The 18,176-nt window shown below is 38.6% G+C and overlaps 1 protein-coding gene across 2 annotated transcripts in view; it reads right to left on the bottom strand.

The window, feature by feature from the left end:
• Positions 1-18,176, bottom strand: part of bicc1.L (BicC family RNA binding protein 1 L homeolog) — a 170,991-nt gene that overhangs the window by 12,306 nt on the left and 140,509 nt on the right. For both annotated transcript variants that reach the window (XM_041568553.1, NM_001095090.1), the window contains 10 exon segments: positions 15,543-15,596; positions 9,681-9,875; positions 7,547-7,798; positions 6,517-6,648; positions 5,627-5,807; positions 5,085-5,246; positions 3,589-3,785; positions 3,243-3,381; positions 1,394-1,550; positions 1,153-1,315 (listed from right to left, as the gene is read on the bottom strand). In XM_041568553.1, coding sequence (XP_041424487.1) covers positions 1,153-1,315; positions 1,394-1,550; positions 3,243-3,381; positions 3,589-3,785; positions 5,085-5,246; positions 5,627-5,807; positions 6,517-6,648; positions 7,547-7,798; positions 9,681-9,875; positions 15,543-15,596 — 1,632 coding nt within the window.

Genomic DNA, 18,176 nt, shown 5'->3' with positions numbered 1-18,176 from the left:
CTATGATGTAGAGAGTGATATTCTGAGACAATTCAGAATTGTTTTTCATTTTTTATTATTTGTGTTTCTTTAGTTATTAGGGATGCACCGAATCCAGAATTTCCGTTCGGGATTTGGCCTTTTTTAGCAGGATTCGGCCGAATCCTTCTGCCTGGCTGAACCGAATCCAAACCCTAATTTATATGCAAATTAGAGGTGGGGAGGGAAAAAACAAGGAAGTAAAAAATGGTTTCCCCCTTCCCACCCCTAATTTGCATATGCAAATTAGGATTTGGATTGGTATCCGGCCAGTGGATTTGGTGCATCCCTAATAGTTATTTAGCTTTTTATTCAGTTTGCAATCTCAGCAATCTGGTTGCTAGGGTACAAATGACCCTAGCAACCATGCATTGATTTGAATACGAGACTGAAATATGAATAGGAGAGGCCTGAATAGAAAGATGATAAAAAGTAGCAATAACAAAACATTTGCAGCCTTACAGAGCATTTGTTTTTTAGATGGGGTCAGTGACCCCCATTTGAAAGCTGGAGAGAGTTAGAAGAAGAAGGCAAATAATCCAAAATCCTACAAAGGAAAAAATTAAGACCAATTGAAAAATTGCTAAGAATTGGCCATTCTATAACATAATAAAAGTTAACTTAAAGGTTAACCAAAAGCTGGTGGGGGAAAAGAACATCATAGCGGGCAAGTAGTAACCCTAAAACATCCACGATTTCCATATAGATGTATAAAATTAAGTCATGTTCTCTAAAAATGAAGAGGTTGGAGGAGCGTTAAAAAAGCTTTAGCTGTTGTCGCCGTTATTTTTTCTGTTCCTCATTAGCATAACTATTTAAAATGAAAATCTGAGCTGGTAATATGCTTAACATTTCCCATTAGTGTTTCTTTTTAGCACCAGAGATTCACTTGTGACGTCAACAGTAACCAGAAGTGACACCACAATGTAGTATATTGCACTAGGTAGGACAAGGATTTTTAGAGCAAATAAGGGGGTTGGAGGGTTCAATCCTGCAACGTAGCCGGGTACCCAGATGGATTACCCTCGGACTACCTGCACAGGCAATCAGAAATTTATGCCCAAAACCCGACCATCTTGCGGGTAACCTACCTAATGAGAGAATTTTGATTTGATTTCAGTCCTGAAGATTTACCTGCATATTGCCATACGCCGACTGTGAAGTAAACCGCGCCATCTCGCAATTATGTTGGGCAGCAGCTCTTTCTGCAGCCCGTTCACTTCCAGGGGCCTTTTTATCAGTCATGGGACCTTCTGTAGGACTCATTTCTGAATCTGAAAGCAATCTTTCTGCAGTACTAGAATCAGAAAGAGAGTATTACTTCATCTATCCAAACATTTATTTCTGAAGCCAACAAATTGGAAATACGACTTACTGTAAGTGAGAGTTTTTCGTGCCATGTAACAGTTTGACAGTTTGCCTTGTTGGACATGGAGCTTTGGTGGAGTTAAGCATCTGCTTGAGATCCTTGGTGTTGGCCGAGTGAGACGGACTTCTGGGCATGCCCACTTCCACAAAGGCATCATTGCAACCTGCCAACACATTGAAACAATGAAAAAACAAGTCCATAAAAACGGAGGAACCATGAACAGGAAACGTCATTTTTATCTTACGAAGGGCTTTCAAAAGGATGTAATTAGGAAAGAGCAAAATATATTCACTTATTCAGTGAGTTTCTAGAGTTGAACATTTTTTCTCCACTTAAAGGAGAATTCAAACCCAAAGTTAAAAAAAAAAACCCCTACCCCCACTACCCTACATAGATCCCCCTTCCTCCCCCCCCCAGCATAAGTGTTACCCCTGGGGAAATGCCCCTAACATTTTACTTACAGAATCAGGCATCGAGGTTCACAGGCACCATCTTCAGCCGCTTCGGTAATCTTCAGAATGAGACCAGCGCTTCGGCAATTTTCTTGAGTTTCGGAGCATGCGCAGTTGTCGCAAAACAGAAAATTGCTCTATCTGCGCATGTGCCGCCACGCCACTCTCATTCCGAAGAGAAAAAGATGGCGCCCGTGAACTCCGATGCCTGAATCTGCACCGAGGGGTAAGTAAACCGTTAGGGGCATTTACCTGGGGGTAACACTTAGGCTGGCAGGAGGAGGGAGGGGGGTCTCTGTAGGGTAGGGCTTTTAAACTTTAGGGTTGAATTCTCCTTTAAGAACCATGTTGGCATGACATCATAATGATTACCATAGTCATGCCATCATGTTTATGGCACCAGCAACCTGGCACGATCCATGAGTAGAAAAAAACACCAGCCTTGACTGAACACCGAACTAGAAAAACTATTTGACCAAAATCTGAAACTTCATGATCTGAATTGTCCTTAATTACATTTTTCAATTTTCTACCTTTAGAGAGGATTTAACTGGATTTCCGTTTTGTTAACATTTGACCTAAATGATGGCTTTGATGCAACCCTAATTATTTTACAGAGATGAAATAAAGCAAACCGTCAGATACAATGGTTTTTTTGAAACAATCACCCACTGACAATCAAGAATTGCACAGCCAATTCCTGCCGTTTTTTTTTTTTTTTTTGAACGGTTAGAGCCAAGCAAGTTTCTTAAAAAAACAGCAATTCAAATTAAAGATAAATATGTACAGTATATGAGGATTCTTTGGACGAACCCGAGAGGTCAGAGTGAGGTGGGCTTAAAAAGTAAACCACTGCTGTACACTAAATACAGCCTTCAAAAGCCTTAAAACATAAGATAATTATAAGTTTTGAGAAGAGGCATAAAGCTTGATAGACCATCACCACAACATATTGGAACATTGGGCTTTTGAGGGGAGAATAATCAGAAACAACTATAGAGATTAGAGCGAGCTGCGCAAAAACAAGTCAAACATTTACCAATGTGCCATAATAGAACAAAAAAACGTCGAACCATATGTTTTTCGCCCTCGCTTAAGGAACTATGGGCGGTCATACAAATGACTCCTTCATGTCCATATAGCCAACCATACATCCAGAACCACTGGTTTAACAGCACATATACAGACTTTGGAGGGTGTATTATTACTAATGGTCCTCCTATAAGGACGTCAACCAACTAATTAAAAAAACCCTGCATGAAGTACAAATATTTATTGTACAACTTCTGAAATACCTAAACAGAAAATGAGAAAGGTGAAGTAAAAAAAAAAAAAAAAAGCAGAAGAGATGGTTCAAAAGTCGTTGTAAAAGGGCTTCTACTAAACTATAACCACCAGGTCACCTTCTGAATCTGTTTTGGAATTCACTTCTTCAGCCGAGCTGTGGTTATTTGACTGCCTTGATGCCTCAGCAAGGTTTGTGTTTAACACCTTGTCTCCTAGAGATGAAGAAGATATTGTTCCATATTTCATATTTGTTGGCTGCAAACAAAGAAAAAAAAAGAAAATTTAAGTTAATTGACAGTTTCTAATCACATTCTTACTCAGACGTTCAACAGAACATGAGGGAACCAAATAAACCGATATGTTCCAAGGCAACATTAGTTATATTACAAATGACCAGGATCTACTGAAAAACTCTTAGAAGACTTTAGTGTTGACATTACCCTTTATCACACTGGATCTTACCTTTACATGACCATTCAACACTGATGTAACCTTCTTGCATTCAGAGTGTAAGCCATTCATGTGGACATCGACAGGCGTCAGCCCGGGAGGTGGAGATGGAGTGTTCTGACCATAGTTTGGAACCCCAGAAAGCAAGAAGTTGGTTAACGTTGCTTGTGCAGCAGATGGGATCATTAAATGGGGTATTGCTGGGAAGCCTGTACGAAAAAAAAAATGTGAAAGTAGACATATTGTTATGTGTTCGTCACCTGAGATGTTAAGCTAAAACCACAATTTTCCTTTGGAAGCAAAACATCTCCAAACTGTCAGCTTGGCCTCTCTGCATGAGAACAAATGAAAGGGATGGAGCTTCAGACCAGAATAAAATTAAACTACAATTAAAGGATGAGAATGTATTTTCTGATGTGGATACTCCAGGAACTATACAAGTATGAGACTTTGAGTTTAGACATTTCATACAATATTTCATATACCCGTAGCAGACCTTGACACCTGCTGTTTTTGTGCCCTGGAATCTTGGAGTGGTACCATTCATTTTATCTGAGCTATTAAGTTCTGAGTGATGTCAATCTATAATTAAACAAGCATTTGCACTGTTAATAAAAACTTCTGGGAGCAATTTTCCATTATCGAGACAAAATACTTTAAAAAAAAAAAAAAATTCTAGTATGAATTAGAATGATAAGTGATAATTATGCCTAAAACCACACAAGATTGTCAAAACTTAAAAATACATAATTTCAGGAATCTGAAGGGAATAAAACGGGTGCATTTTTGGGAAAATATTATTTTTTCATTTCAGCTTCTGTTCTTCATGAAGCGTTAACTGAAGATGGTTGAAAAGAAAAATATACTCTTCCCCCGAGCAATGTTATGTTCTGGTAATACATTACCAATTAGCTCTTCAATATTAACGTTTTGTGTTACAAATACCAGTATAATTTAAGCTCCGCTCCCCAAGCCATGCCAGATATTGTAGACATAGACATCACAAGGGGAATTTAATACATGCATGCTCAGAAACAGCACAAATGGAACATTTTTAAAAGGAAAACTAGACATGTTTTGCCCATCACTGTTCCAGGGGAGATAGTAGCACTGCACTACAGGATTAAGACCCTTAGTCTAGAAATAATCCTCTAGAGCAGGGGTCCCCAAACTTTTTACCTGTGAGCCATATTCTAATGTAAAAAGAGTTGAGGCGTAACACAAGTATAAAAAATGTCCCCGGAAATGCCAAATAAGTGCCGTGATTAGCTATTTACTAGCCCCTATGTGGACTGGCAGCCTATAGGAGAATTTGTTTGGCAATACAGCTGTTTTTTTATGAAACAAAACCTTGCCTCCAACTCAAATTCAAAAATAAGCACCAGGTTTGAAGCCACTGGGAGCAACATCAAAGGAGTTCGTGAGCAACATGTTGCTCAGAAGCCACTGGTTGGGGATCACTGCTCTAGAGGGAGTTATGTTATGTCATTGTACAAAGGGCAATGTACCTGTTGCGTTTGATGTATTGGCTAACGAAGTTGCCCATAACGTTGGGCTAGGAGCAGCAGAGCTTGGACTATGCAGAGGGCTCACAGAGCTGTTCAGGGCATTCAGCAGAGAATTCTGAGCGGTAGTGGAATTAACTGAAAGGGTGTTGGGACCCAAGAGACCTGTATAAAGAAGAAAAGAAGATTGTCTATTATCTTAGGAAATTACAGTATGCTTTGGTTAGATTAAATATTCAGACTTGTTGCAACAGTGGCTTATATTTCAACTCTTTAACAAACTGGAGCTCCTTCGCCAACATGGGGCAAATTCCAATAAAAGCCAATATGAGATTTGCTTTCATTATTCAACATTCTGCAAACTGATCAAAGCTAACTGCTTACTAGTTGTTATAGTTACTGCAATAGGGAAGATTTGCCCAAGGTTAGTAAATGAGCCACGCACTACACTCATGCCAACTTTAGACTGAGATGCATCGCCATGGAATTCTAAGGCCAACTGATGGTTTTCTTAAACTAAAATATCTGATGAAAATTCTTATTACCTAATCCAGAGAGACCTAGGCCTGCTGCCAAAATATCCAACCCATGGCAATTCATTGGAATCGGACAGGATATCGTAGACTGGTTTGTAATGGTTACTCCGCTGCTATCGAGTCCGAGAAGGCATTTTCTTGCTTCGTACATGTTTAAGGCATTTCGCTCGACGCTTTTTACGATCACAGACTGTGAAAGTAAATAAATAAATGTAATAATCAACATTTGGTTTAATCTGTACAATGATCCAAAAGTGTCTTTTTGATTAGAGAACAGTAAATGTGACTATTCATGGAAAGATGTTCTCATGTAGCCAAAACAATGGTGGGTCAAACTGGGTGGATTCAATTACTTGCCTCCTAGGCCAATGAACATATCATACAGTGATTCCTGTTGATATCCAGCTAATTACCCAATCACATATCAGATAGGAACAGGCAGGGTATCATTTTGGTCAACAGTGCTCAAGATATATGTCCCATATATGTTTAGCTTTTGACATGAAGCCTTATTGTATTCATGTTGAGGTTAAAAGGGAAAACGGGCAGCAGAAGGCCCATAGGAAGAAATTATTTTTATTAAAATACATTTAATTCCATGTCAACACTACAGGTTTTAACAATAAGAACATAACAAATCCATTCGTTGAGTATTTCTAGCCATTGTACTCTTGGGTCAGTAGGACTTGGCTGATTATCTACTTCAGCTATAATATAGAGGTATTATGTATCCAGAAACTATGGTGATGCAACACTTGTGTTAAGCAGAAGACATCATCATACAAATACATTGAATGGAATTATCATAAAGCAGAATAATGACAAACCACCAAAAAAAATATATATAGAATTTATGCATGAACAATCGTCCGTAATTTCCCAGTGCTGCACACACTCACTTTACTTGGCTGCTTAGGTTTGGGTTTAATGCTGATGAAAACATCCAATTGTTCCATGAGCTGAGTGATGCACTGTGGCTCTACTTCAATCTCTTCCTTCATGTCAAACATCAACACAAGAGGAAGGCATCCCTGTATGAAAACATTGGGTAAAATCTTTTTTAAAAATATGAAAAGAACAGAAAAAAAAGAGCAGTAAAAACCTTAAAGGCTATAGGATATTGAAATAGTATTAATGGTTTTTGTAATCTACCTTTTTAAACAATAACAAAAAACAACTGAAAATGTATGTTTTAATGTCTAACAATTCATTATTTTAAAAATGGTGTAAACAGCAGTAAAAAAACTCATAAAACAGTTCATCTGAAGTGAAATGTGAGGCCCCCTTGCTTGACAACAACTGAAGAACCCAATGTTGCTGATCTCTCTTCATTCTTCAGCCATTACTTCTGTCTGCTAGTATAATTGCATCCATTACAATGCTTCAGACTCAATCAAATGTCAACAACATCCCCCTGAGATTTAGCCGCACTTAAGGCCCCCATACACGGCCCGATAAAAGCTGCCGACAGATCGAGTTGGCAGCTTAATGGCCCAAGTGTGGGGGTATCTGGTGGGCTTCCCCGATCTCGATCAGGCAGGTTAAAAAATCCCATCAGCTCACGGCCGCATCTGTGCGTCTAGGTGGTCCCGCAACCAGACCGCCCTTATCCCAGCCCGATATCACCCACTTCGCCAAACGAGCGGATCTCTACGTCTATGACCACCTTTAGGAACTTTCTTTAATGACAAGACCTCACTCTAGCTTTGTTCATGACTCTAGAACACCAAAGTTTCAACTTCAAAGTTGCATGCATAAATAAGGCTGGAATCTCTCGAAAAGTCTTATCTGTATTATCCAGGCAGCAACATTAGACACTTACAATGAGAAACTAAAACAGGAGAAAGTTGTGAGTTCTCTCCAAAAGTAAAGACCAAAATTATGATAAAAAAATCTAATTATTTATTAGGACAGATGACCGCCACTTACCATGAGATACTGCCTAGCAAGACAAACAGACTCAATGGTGCCTTGGAGGTAGACAGTAGATTTCTTTAGGGGGTTATTAGGATCTGGGAAGTGAATCTGAGCACCTGTTCTTTGCATGATGTGCTTAATGTTGCAACCATTGCGTCCCATCATGAAGAGGTGATGTTGAGCAGCAATATCCAGTTGAGTGCTGACTGGGATGGCAGAAGCCAGGCTGCCAGCAAGATGTTCAAGCAGCATTGCTGTGCCCTCCTACAAGAAAATATAAAATAAAATTGAAGCCGTTTCTTTGGATAATTGAGAAGTTTCTAATTTATATTTCCACAACCAATTAAATTGTGTGGAAGCTCTTGATGGAAGAAAGAAAGAAATTGCATCTCAATTTTGGCTGAAGCTTCAGAATGGACAACCAGCCTGAAACGAAGAAAACTTTTTCATAATTCAAGCAATGTCTTTCTTCGTATGTAGTCTATAAAGAGACTATGAAAATGTATTCATTGATGAAAGTGATTTCTACAGTTTGTTTTGCTATGATGGTTAAAAATGCAGATGGAAGAACTAAATAGTCTACGGCACTTGTATAGAAGTTGAATTCCGAATAAGGACTCAATTGGGCTGTGGGATTTTGTTATAAGAACATGAGCGGTTTTCAGCCATGGAATGTATACAAGATAGAAACCCAAAGTGAATAAAGGAACATTGTTCCATTTCTCATAACTGTAACCTCCGTAGCATAGAGCCCGTCAGGAAATACCTGAACAGAGACGTTTTTTTTAACATTCCACAAAAAATGACTTCTGATTTGAAAGTTATGACATATTATGACATTCATTTACTCCAGATTGCGACTAACTAGACATCATTATATCAATCATTTATAAAGTGCAGACGCATTCCGCAGCAATTTCCTGCTAATGGTATAAAAATTTTCCTGTACATGCAAACTAATCATAAACCGTGGTAAGGTCCTGGTTAAAGTCCTACAATCTATTCACGAACAGAACCCCTTACAAATACATTTTGGAAGCTTTCCGATCCTTCTCAGTCCCTTCTTCAGGAATGTTTGAAAGAGGAACATTAAGGGGGTTATTTATCAAAATCATTTTTCTGATATTTTATTTATAAAAAAAAAAAAAGTCAGACCAAACTAGAATCCACAATTTGACCTTATTTATTATTAAAAAAGCTTTTTCTCTCGATTGATAAAATCGAGAGAAAACCCAAATCAGAGTCTTTTTCCTGTATCGTACAATTTTTCTGGCTTTTTACCGAAAAGTCCAAATTTTACGGATTTTGCCCGAAATAGTCAGACTTTCAGCTAATTCCAGTGAAGGCCACAGAAACTTTCAAATAGGATAGAGACCTCTCCCATGACATATATACAATCTCGGGAGGTCTGAGATGGTGGATTTTAGGATTCAGACTTATTGCATCCTCGGGGTATAATTAATCTCGAAAACCCGAGTTTTTTTCTCCACTAAAAATTTGAATATAGTTAAAAAAACTCACATTTTTCAAGTCTTTGGCATTCAGACTTTAATAAATAACCCCCTTACCCCCATATGTAATAAAAAGCACTAACTTTGCCCAGGAGCAGTAACCCATAGCAACCAATAAGATGTTTGATTTTAAACAGGTGACCAGTAAATACTCCCTGCCGATTGGTTGCTATGCGTTACTGTTCCTGGGCAAACTTAGTGCCTTTGATTACATAACCTCCTTACTGTTTCTTTAAATATAGAAGAACTATATGCATGGCATGAATTAATTATACTACAAAAGACATTGGGATTGCCTATGGTAAGCATGAAACGCGTTAGGCTCCATGAGGGGTTGTTTTGATGTTTTAATATGATGGAATAAAAAACAATGTTTTTTTTTTGGGGAATTACAAAAGACATTACTTCATTATATCGAAGTCTATATTATAAAAAAATTGCATTTTTTTTTTTTAACAAAGGGACCGAACTAAAGAAAATTCCATCTCAAACAATTTCTTTCAGAATGAGCTATTCCACAGGTGGAAAATGGATTCTGGCCGTGACTGGAACATACCCCGAGCCAATGAATGGGAAGAAGATTTAGATGAAATCTTTAATGTTCAGTTTTCCATTAATTGTTGTGAATAAATTACCTTCACAGCACTGGTGTTATTCTGGGAACCTCTCACTATAACAGTAGCACCGTACACACGTGAGCGTTGCTTGAAAGAAACCGTTATATTGTACGTCTGGGATATTTGCTGAATGGTGGGAGAGTTGGGGTCTGGTATTGGTTGCAGAATCCCGGCTATAGGCAGCTCGAACATCAGTACTAAAGGCAGCAGCTCCTGCACAAAAATAATATAGCAAGGACATAAAGATCCAAAATGCAATTGTATCATGAATATTTTTGCAAGATATTGATTCTGGAATAAAAAAGCAATACTGTTCCTTCTCACTATAAAAGGCACAGTGGACCAATAACAACTGCTTAATAAACCAGGTATTAGGGTTGTCACCTGTCCGGTTTTAATAGAGTCAGTTTTTCGCATGGGCTGTCTGTCCGCCTGCTAGGAATTCAGAAGTCTAAAGAACTAGGGATGCACCGAATCCAGGATTCGGTTTGGGATTTGGCCTTTTTAAGCAGGATTTGGATTCAGCCAAGTCCTTCTGCCCGGCCGAACCAAATCCGAATTTTCATATGCAAATCGCGTAAAAAATGTTTTCCCCTTCCCACCCCTAATTTGCATATACAAATTAGGGTTCGGATTCGGTTCGGTGAAGGATTCTGGGGTTCGGCCGAATCCAAAATAGTGGATTCGGTGCATCCCTATAAAATACGGACAGGCCTCTTAAAGCAACAGTAACCGAAAGTGAATCAAATAAATTAATATACAAAGTTCTGTTGCTCTGCACTGGTAAAACTGGTGTGTTTGCTTCAGAAACACTACTAGCCATGGGGGCAGCCATTCAAGCACAGGATACACAGTAGATAACAGATAAGTACTACTATAGTTTATATAAACAAGCTGCTGTGTAGCCATGGGGGCAGCCATTCAAGCACAAGATACACAGTAGATAACAGATAAGTACTACTATAGTTTATATAAACAAGTTGCTGTGTAGCCATGGGGACAGCCATTCAAGCACAGGATACACAGTAGATAACAGATAAGTACTACTATAGTTTATATAAACAAGTTGCTGTGTAGCCATGGGGACAGCTATTCAGCCAGGATACACAGCAGATGACCGATAAAACACCATTGTATTGGACAGGGCTTTTTTATGTGCTATGTAACCTGTGCCTTTTCTCTTCCCCCCCCCCCCCAGCTTGAAAGGCTGCCCCCATGGCTACACAGCAGCGTATTCATATAAACTATAGTAGTCTTTCTAAAGCAAACACACAGCTTTAACCAGTGCATGCTAACAGTTTTTATGTTAATATAAAATGCGTTAATTTTTTGGTGTTACTGTTCCTTTAACAGATTCACGCGGCAGCCAGCCAATTTGCCGACTGTCACATAATAGACCTGCCCTCTGATATCACAAGCCTGCCACCAATGCCGTCAGCTCCACATTACTTGCCCAGCCCCCTGTCTGGACCCTAAACTATGAAAAGGTGGCAACCCTACTTGGCAATACGGAGCACGACAGGAATACAAAATTACACGTTTTATTTTTAAATAAGGGAAAAACTAAGATAATTTATTTGCAATCAGAATGTAATATACAGTTATCACATTGCAAGTTTTCATATTTAAGGCCTGCTTAAAGCTGGTGAAGAATTACCTTTTGAATAAAAAGCTTTATTACATACACTGCATTTTCAATTTTCTACTGTCGAATGATGTTGCTAAATACTTTTGGGGTTGGCAAAAGCTACACAGGTATGGGATCTGTTATCTGGAAACCTGTTATCCAGCTCCCAATTCCGGGAATGCCATCTCCAATAGACTCCATTTTAATCAAATAATTCAAAATGTTTAAAAATGATTTCCTTTTTCTCTGTAATAATAAAACAGTCGCTTGTACTTGATCCCAACTAAGATACAATGAATCCTTATTGGAAGCAAAACCAGCCTATTGGGTTCAATCAATGTTTTAATGATTTTCTAGTAGACTTATGGTATGGGGATACAAATTACAGAAAGACCCCTTATTCGGAAAACCCCAGGTCCAGAGTATTTTAGATAACAGTTCCCTTACCTGTATTAAATGCTCATAAAGGAAGCATTTTTGGCACTGGGAATATTTTTCCTTTAACTCCCCCCTTTTATTCCACCAAACAACCTCTTGTACCCTGTCCTGATTTTTTTAGGATGCAGATAGGGCGTCTTTTGCCTCTTTTTAACCCAAATCTTATGCAAACAGTCTCTTAAGTACAGCCTCTTACCAATCATGTATTTAAACGTTCAACAAGCCATCAAGAGCAAAAGATAAATAACAGTGGTGGACGCAGGGAGGTGGATTAGGCCAAACTCAGCATTCAGAAGAGCATCAAACGCTAATGAGCTACAAAACCACGGCTTCTCGAACAGCCTCCTAAAATATGTCACTAAAATATCCAAACCATTTGAAAGTTGCTAAATAATGGGTTTTCAGAATAACACAATGGTATGCAAGGCAGCCAAAGAAATCAAAATTCCGACAAGCGGCTACCAAGGATGGAAAAAAAGAGAGACGACCAGCTTTTAAATCAAACCATCAATGGGAATATTTGGGGAGAGTATAATGAATATTTTTTGAGGATTCCAAAGGTTATGTTTTTGAAAGTAAATTGACTTGAGTCTAATGTGGCTAATCAGGATAGCCGTATAAAAAGGAGATTAAATCTGTGTACATTTGCTTTCCCGGGAACATGATTACACAACCAACTCATTCGCATTAAAGGAGAACTAAAGCTTAACTAAAGAAGTAGGTAGAAATGTTGTACATTATGTTTTGTGCTTCTGTACCAGCCCAAGGCAACCACAGCCCTTTAGGGCAAGGCCAGACATGGCGTTTTTACGTTGCGTTTTTAAAAAAGAACAGCCAGGCGTAAATATGCCACTGAAACCACATTTGACCGTCAACATGCGTTTTTCAACACGTAGGATTCTTTTCCCACCATGCACTTCTCATTGTTCTCATTGAGAATTTGGACGCCGTATTTAAAATACGCTGCGTATTTACGCGAAGTGTGGTTTCAAACGTGCAGATCCCATAGAGTCTATTGATTTGGTAGTTTCTTGACGTATTGGCGTTTCTGCTAAAAACCGCCAATACTGGCGTCCTGTGGCGGATTTCAGCTTGCAAGCGCCCTGTGTGAATTGCCATAGTGCGTTTTCCATTCGTTTCAGTGGTAGTGCAGTTTATGTGTATTTTCGCCTGGCTGTTCTTTTTTTAAAACGCAACGTAAAAACAACACGTCTGGCCTTGCCCTTAGCAGCAAAGATCTGTGTCTCTAAAGATGCCCCAGTAGCTCCCCATCTTCTTTTCTGCTGATTCACTGCACATGCTCTGTGCTGCTGTCACTTACTGAGCTTAGGGACTCACTCACAATATACAGTACACATAGAATAGAAATGTCACAATATAAGGCTGATTAGTAATTAATACACATAATTACTACATGGCAGCACAGAAACCAGTGCAATTAGCATAAGAATTTAATAATCAGCAAACCTGTAGCATCAGCTTATATTACAGCCAGGGAAGCTCATTTTCTGCTGGATAATTAGTGACGAGCCCTAAGCTTAGCTTCTCAACAGCCAATCAGAGCCCACTGAGCATGTGAGTGTCACAGACACTTTCCAAGATGGTGACCCCCTGTGACAAGTTTGAAGTCCTGGATCATTGCTGCTATTGACAAGCTGAAACTTTAGCCTCGTGCAATAAGTTCACTATATAAAATATGGCATTTTTAGCCACATTCATTTTTAGGGTTTAGTTCTCCTTTAAAGAATTTGAGACACTTTTAGATAACACTGACTGTAAATATTGGACACAAAGTTTTCTCATCATCTTCATCATCATTTATTTTTACAGTGCCAGAAAGCAAAACAGCACTTTGCAATAATTAAACACGGTTTGAACTTGAGCCCAGTGGAAATTTCACATCTTTGGTTTGTTATGGAATTAAGTTTTTTTCCCCCCTGTTGTTTATCTGGGACTTGGTTTTCAATGTGTTGCACAGATGAGTACAGGAATAACAATCTGAAAGAGCAGGACCTACAACGTCAATAAACTTTAATATATGAAGGAATTTGTTTGTAAGCCAAGCGTCGGTTTTACACCAGTTCTAGATATCCAACTGATCTACCGCTCCCGGCATTCTCTATCATCTCTCTGCTTTCATAACCAGCAGTGCAGGGAGTTATCAAAGACGGACAAGTTACTGCTTTCAACATTAACAACATCTGCAAAGAACTTCCGAATTGAAGAATAATGTAATAAATGTACATTGTTAAAGGGATACTGTCATGGGAAAAATTTTTTTTTTCAAAATGAATCAGTTAATAGTGCTGCTCCAGCAGAATTCTGCACTGAAATCCATTTCTCAAAAGAGCAAACAGATTTTTTTATATTCAATTTTGAAATCTGACATGGGGCTAGACATATTATCAATTTCCCAGCTGCCCCATGTCATGTCACTTGTGCTCTGATAAACTTCAATCAACATTTACTGCTTTACTGCAAATTGGAGTGATATCACCCCCCTCCCTTCCCCCCCCCCCCCGGCAGCCAAACAAATGAACAAAAGGGAAGGTAACCAGATAACAGATAAAGGGATACTGTCATGGGGAAAAACATTTTTTTCAAAATGAATCAGTTAATAGTGCTGCTCCAGCAGAATTCTGCACTGAAATCCATTTCTCAAAAAAGCAAACAGATTTTTTATATTAAATTTTGAAATCTGACATGGGGCTAGACATATTGTCAATTTCCCAGCTGCCCCAAGTCATGTGACTTGTGCTCTGATAAACTTCAGTCACTCTTTACTGCTGTACTGCAAGTTGGAGTGATATCACCCCCCCTCCCTTTTCCCCCCCAGCAGCCAAACAAAAGAACAATGGGAAGGTAACCAGATAGCAGCTCCCTAACACAAGATAACAGCTACCTGGTAGATCTAAGAACAACACTCAATAGTAAAAACCCATGTCCCACTGAGACACATTCAGTTACATTGAGAAGGAAAAACAGCAGCCTGCCAGAAAGCATTTCTCTCCTAAAGTGCAGGCACAAGTCACATGACCAGGGGCAGCTGGGAAATTGACAAAATGTCTAGCCCCATGTCAGATTTCAAAAATGAATATAAAAAAAAAAATCTGTTTGCTCTTTTGAGAAATGGATTTCAGTGCAGAATTCTGCTGGAGCAGCACTATTAACTGATTCATTTTGAAAAAATGTTTTTTTCCCATGACAGTATCCCTTTAAGTTGATGAGAATGAAACTTGCTTTCATTGTGCAAAACATTACATTTGGGTTTGCAACCCCTTTAATAATCAGGATTTATTATGGGTAGGGATGCACCGAATCAACTATTTTGGATTCGGCCGAACCCCCGAATCCTTCGCGAAAGATTCGACCGATTACCAAACCAAATTCGAATCCTAATTTGCATATGCAAATGAAAAGTCAGAATATGACTCCTGCTGAAAAAGGCCGAAACCTGGATTCGGTGCATCCCTAATTATGGAATAATTCAAGCTGGAAAGGGGCTAGGCATTTCCTTAGACAAGAGGTGCCTTTACGGGGTATGATCAATAGGTACAACGCCATACAAGGTCATTAAATGTGTCTACCAAGCAATTCATCAGGAAGGATCAACCCTATGCACCAAGAAACTCCAAAGTTGCAACAACGTAAAATGGATTATGTGTTGGGACATTGGACCTTTTTTTTCCGCTACATTTGCCTACTATCAAAAGGCAAGTCGGCCCTCCCATATAATATCTTCCACATACACAACTAGAATTTCAACATATTGGCTTTCCCAAATTTGTGCTACAGAAATATCTTGAAATACTTGCCCTTATTCGGACTCTTGCAGACTCCACACCAGCTGGTTGCCCTGCAATCGACACCTGCAAGAAATGGAGTGTTATAAATGGGCATGAACATGAAGCAAAACCCCCTGGTTTATTTTAATTGAAAGACTAAAGGCCAGATTTAACAAGGGTTGAAGTGAAATCGAGGAATTTTTAAAAGTTAAAAAATTCGAAGTCATTTTTGGATGCATCGACCATAGAATAGGCTACTACGACTTCGACCTTCAATTCGAAGAAAAATCAGACCATTCGATAATCGAAGTACTGTCTCTTTAAAAAAAAAAACTTCGACTTCAATACTCTGCCAACTTAAACCTGCCGAAGTGCTATGTCAGCCTATGGGGACCTTCCAGAGCATATTTCAAAATTTTTTGTATTCGAAGGTAAATCGTACGATAGAATTGTTTCAATAGTACGATTCGAAGTACGATCCTACGACGATTGGGATACAATCGTACGATGCAAAAGATCCTATGAATTCAACTTCGAATTTCGTAGAATTCAATTCGGTGGTCGAATTTCGAAATATTTTCCACTTCGAAATTCGACCCTTGATAAATCTGCCCCCAAAGGAAAAGCTCAAGACCTGGGCATTTGACTAGTGTGCTAAAAATAGGAGAAATGTATACAACTCCTTTTGAATGGTATAAGAATTATTAAAGAGCAACAGACCATGTGTTGAATAAAGTCCCAGAAACCTTTGAAAGACTGGAGGACTACAAATCTGGACATCAGTAGAATAATTAGTACATAGTACAAAGGTCAGCTCTGAGCAGGTCTACTGGTTAGTTATAGAACTTCTGTCTGCTTTAAAGGAAAACCAGACAGATAATGGCCTAATAGCTAGCACGTTCTCATTAAACAAAATACATGAAAACCTGTTAAAATGTTTTAGCTCTCGGACTTGGAATGTAATAAACTGCTATGTGGTTCTTGGGGAATAATAACCCCATCAGCAAAGAAGTCGTTTTGAAATCAAAGTGGAAAATAAATAGCCAGAATTAGGGTTAAAAAAATAAAAATAATAAAACTGATTCCTTAGAGTGAATGCTTTATGGTAGCTGAGGTCAGTGATCCCCAATAACCAGAGTGAATTTTCAGAGGTATTTTGGAAAAACCCAGAACAGGAAGGATAATAACAAAAAACTAAACAAAATAAATATTCAGGCATTGAATAAGACTGAACGTTGTTTAGAATAGGTCCATATACCACACATCAAACGTTAACGTGAAGATGAACCGAGTACTGATAGTCTTCTCTATCATCCACAAATTTACTGGAATGAAAAGAGCTTTGGGGTGCAGTGAAGCCACTTAACATTGCGTTGTTACAGCCAAAACTAATCATGTAAAAATTTAAGGTGTATTTGGAGACCAAATTATCTGAAAGTATACAAATTTTATTTTACTTTAAAAAAGATTTTTCATTTAAAACCAGGCCGCCAGGAACCCAATAAATAATAAATACATAAAAACAAAAATGATTTAGGTAGGTGGTCACTTAAAATCACAATAATAGAAATTTTTCAAAATCTCCTCGGTTGGATTGGATGATTCCCCCAGTCTGCAAAAACAATTATGTAGAGCAAAATTGGTGTGAGTTACAGTTCTCCATTTGCATTATAGAAAAGGTGGCAACTCACACCTACTATTCAGTCCCTTTGGGTGAAGGGTACTTCAATTAAATATCCATTTTTGCTCTTTACATTATCTCTATCTCCTCCTCTCTTCAAAGTGGGAACCCCATCAACGGCCATAAATTCAAGATCTTTTAGGTTCCCCCCATGGACATATATAACTATATTTCTGATGAATTTTCCCCAAAATAGTGAAGCTACTGGGATCCTGTGAATCGTGAAATTGGGGGGACGCCCCATTTTAACCCTTTTTTGTAAACTTCTCTACATATATCTCCATATAATAAGCCTGATAGCCCATTTGGGAAAATTACCTTAAAGGGATACTGTCATGGGAAAAAAATTTTTTTCAAAATGAATCAGTTAATAGTGCTGCTCCAGCAGAATTCTGCACTGAAATCCATTTCTCAAAAGAGCAAACAGATTTTTTTATACTCAGTTTTGAAATCTGACATGGGGCTAGACATTTTGTCAATTTCCCAGATGCCCCCAGTCATGTGACTTGTGCCTGCACTTCAGGAGAGAAATGCTTTCTGGCAGGCTGCTGTTTTTCCTTTTCAATGTAACTGAATGTGTCTCAGTGGGACATGGGTTTTTACTATTGAGTGTTGTTCTTAGATCTACCAGGCAGCTGTTATCTTGTGTTAGGGAGCTGTTATCTGGTTACCTTCCCATTGTTCTTTTGTTTGGCTGCTGGGGGGGAAAAGGGAGGGGGCGATATCACTCCAACTTGCAGTACAGCAGTAAAGAGTGATTGAAGTTTATCAGAGCACAAGTCACATGACTGGGGGCAGCTGGGAAATTGACAATATGTCTAGCCCCATGTCAGATTTCAAAATTGAATATAAAAAAATCTGTTTGCTCTTTTGAGAAATGGATTTCAGTGCAGAATTCTTCTGGAGCAGCACTATTAACCGATTCATTTTGAAAAAAAAATTTTTTCCCATGACAGTATCCCTTTAACTTGATTACCAAATTG

This window comes from Xenopus laevis, chromosome 7L (genome assembly GCF_017654675.1).
Source record: "Xenopus laevis strain J_2021 chromosome 7L, Xenopus_laevis_v10.1, whole genome shotgun sequence".
Classification (NCBI taxonomy): Eukaryota; Metazoa; Chordata; class Amphibia; order Anura; family Pipidae; genus Xenopus; species Xenopus laevis.
This window is presented reverse-complemented; position numbering and strand designations above follow the sequence as displayed.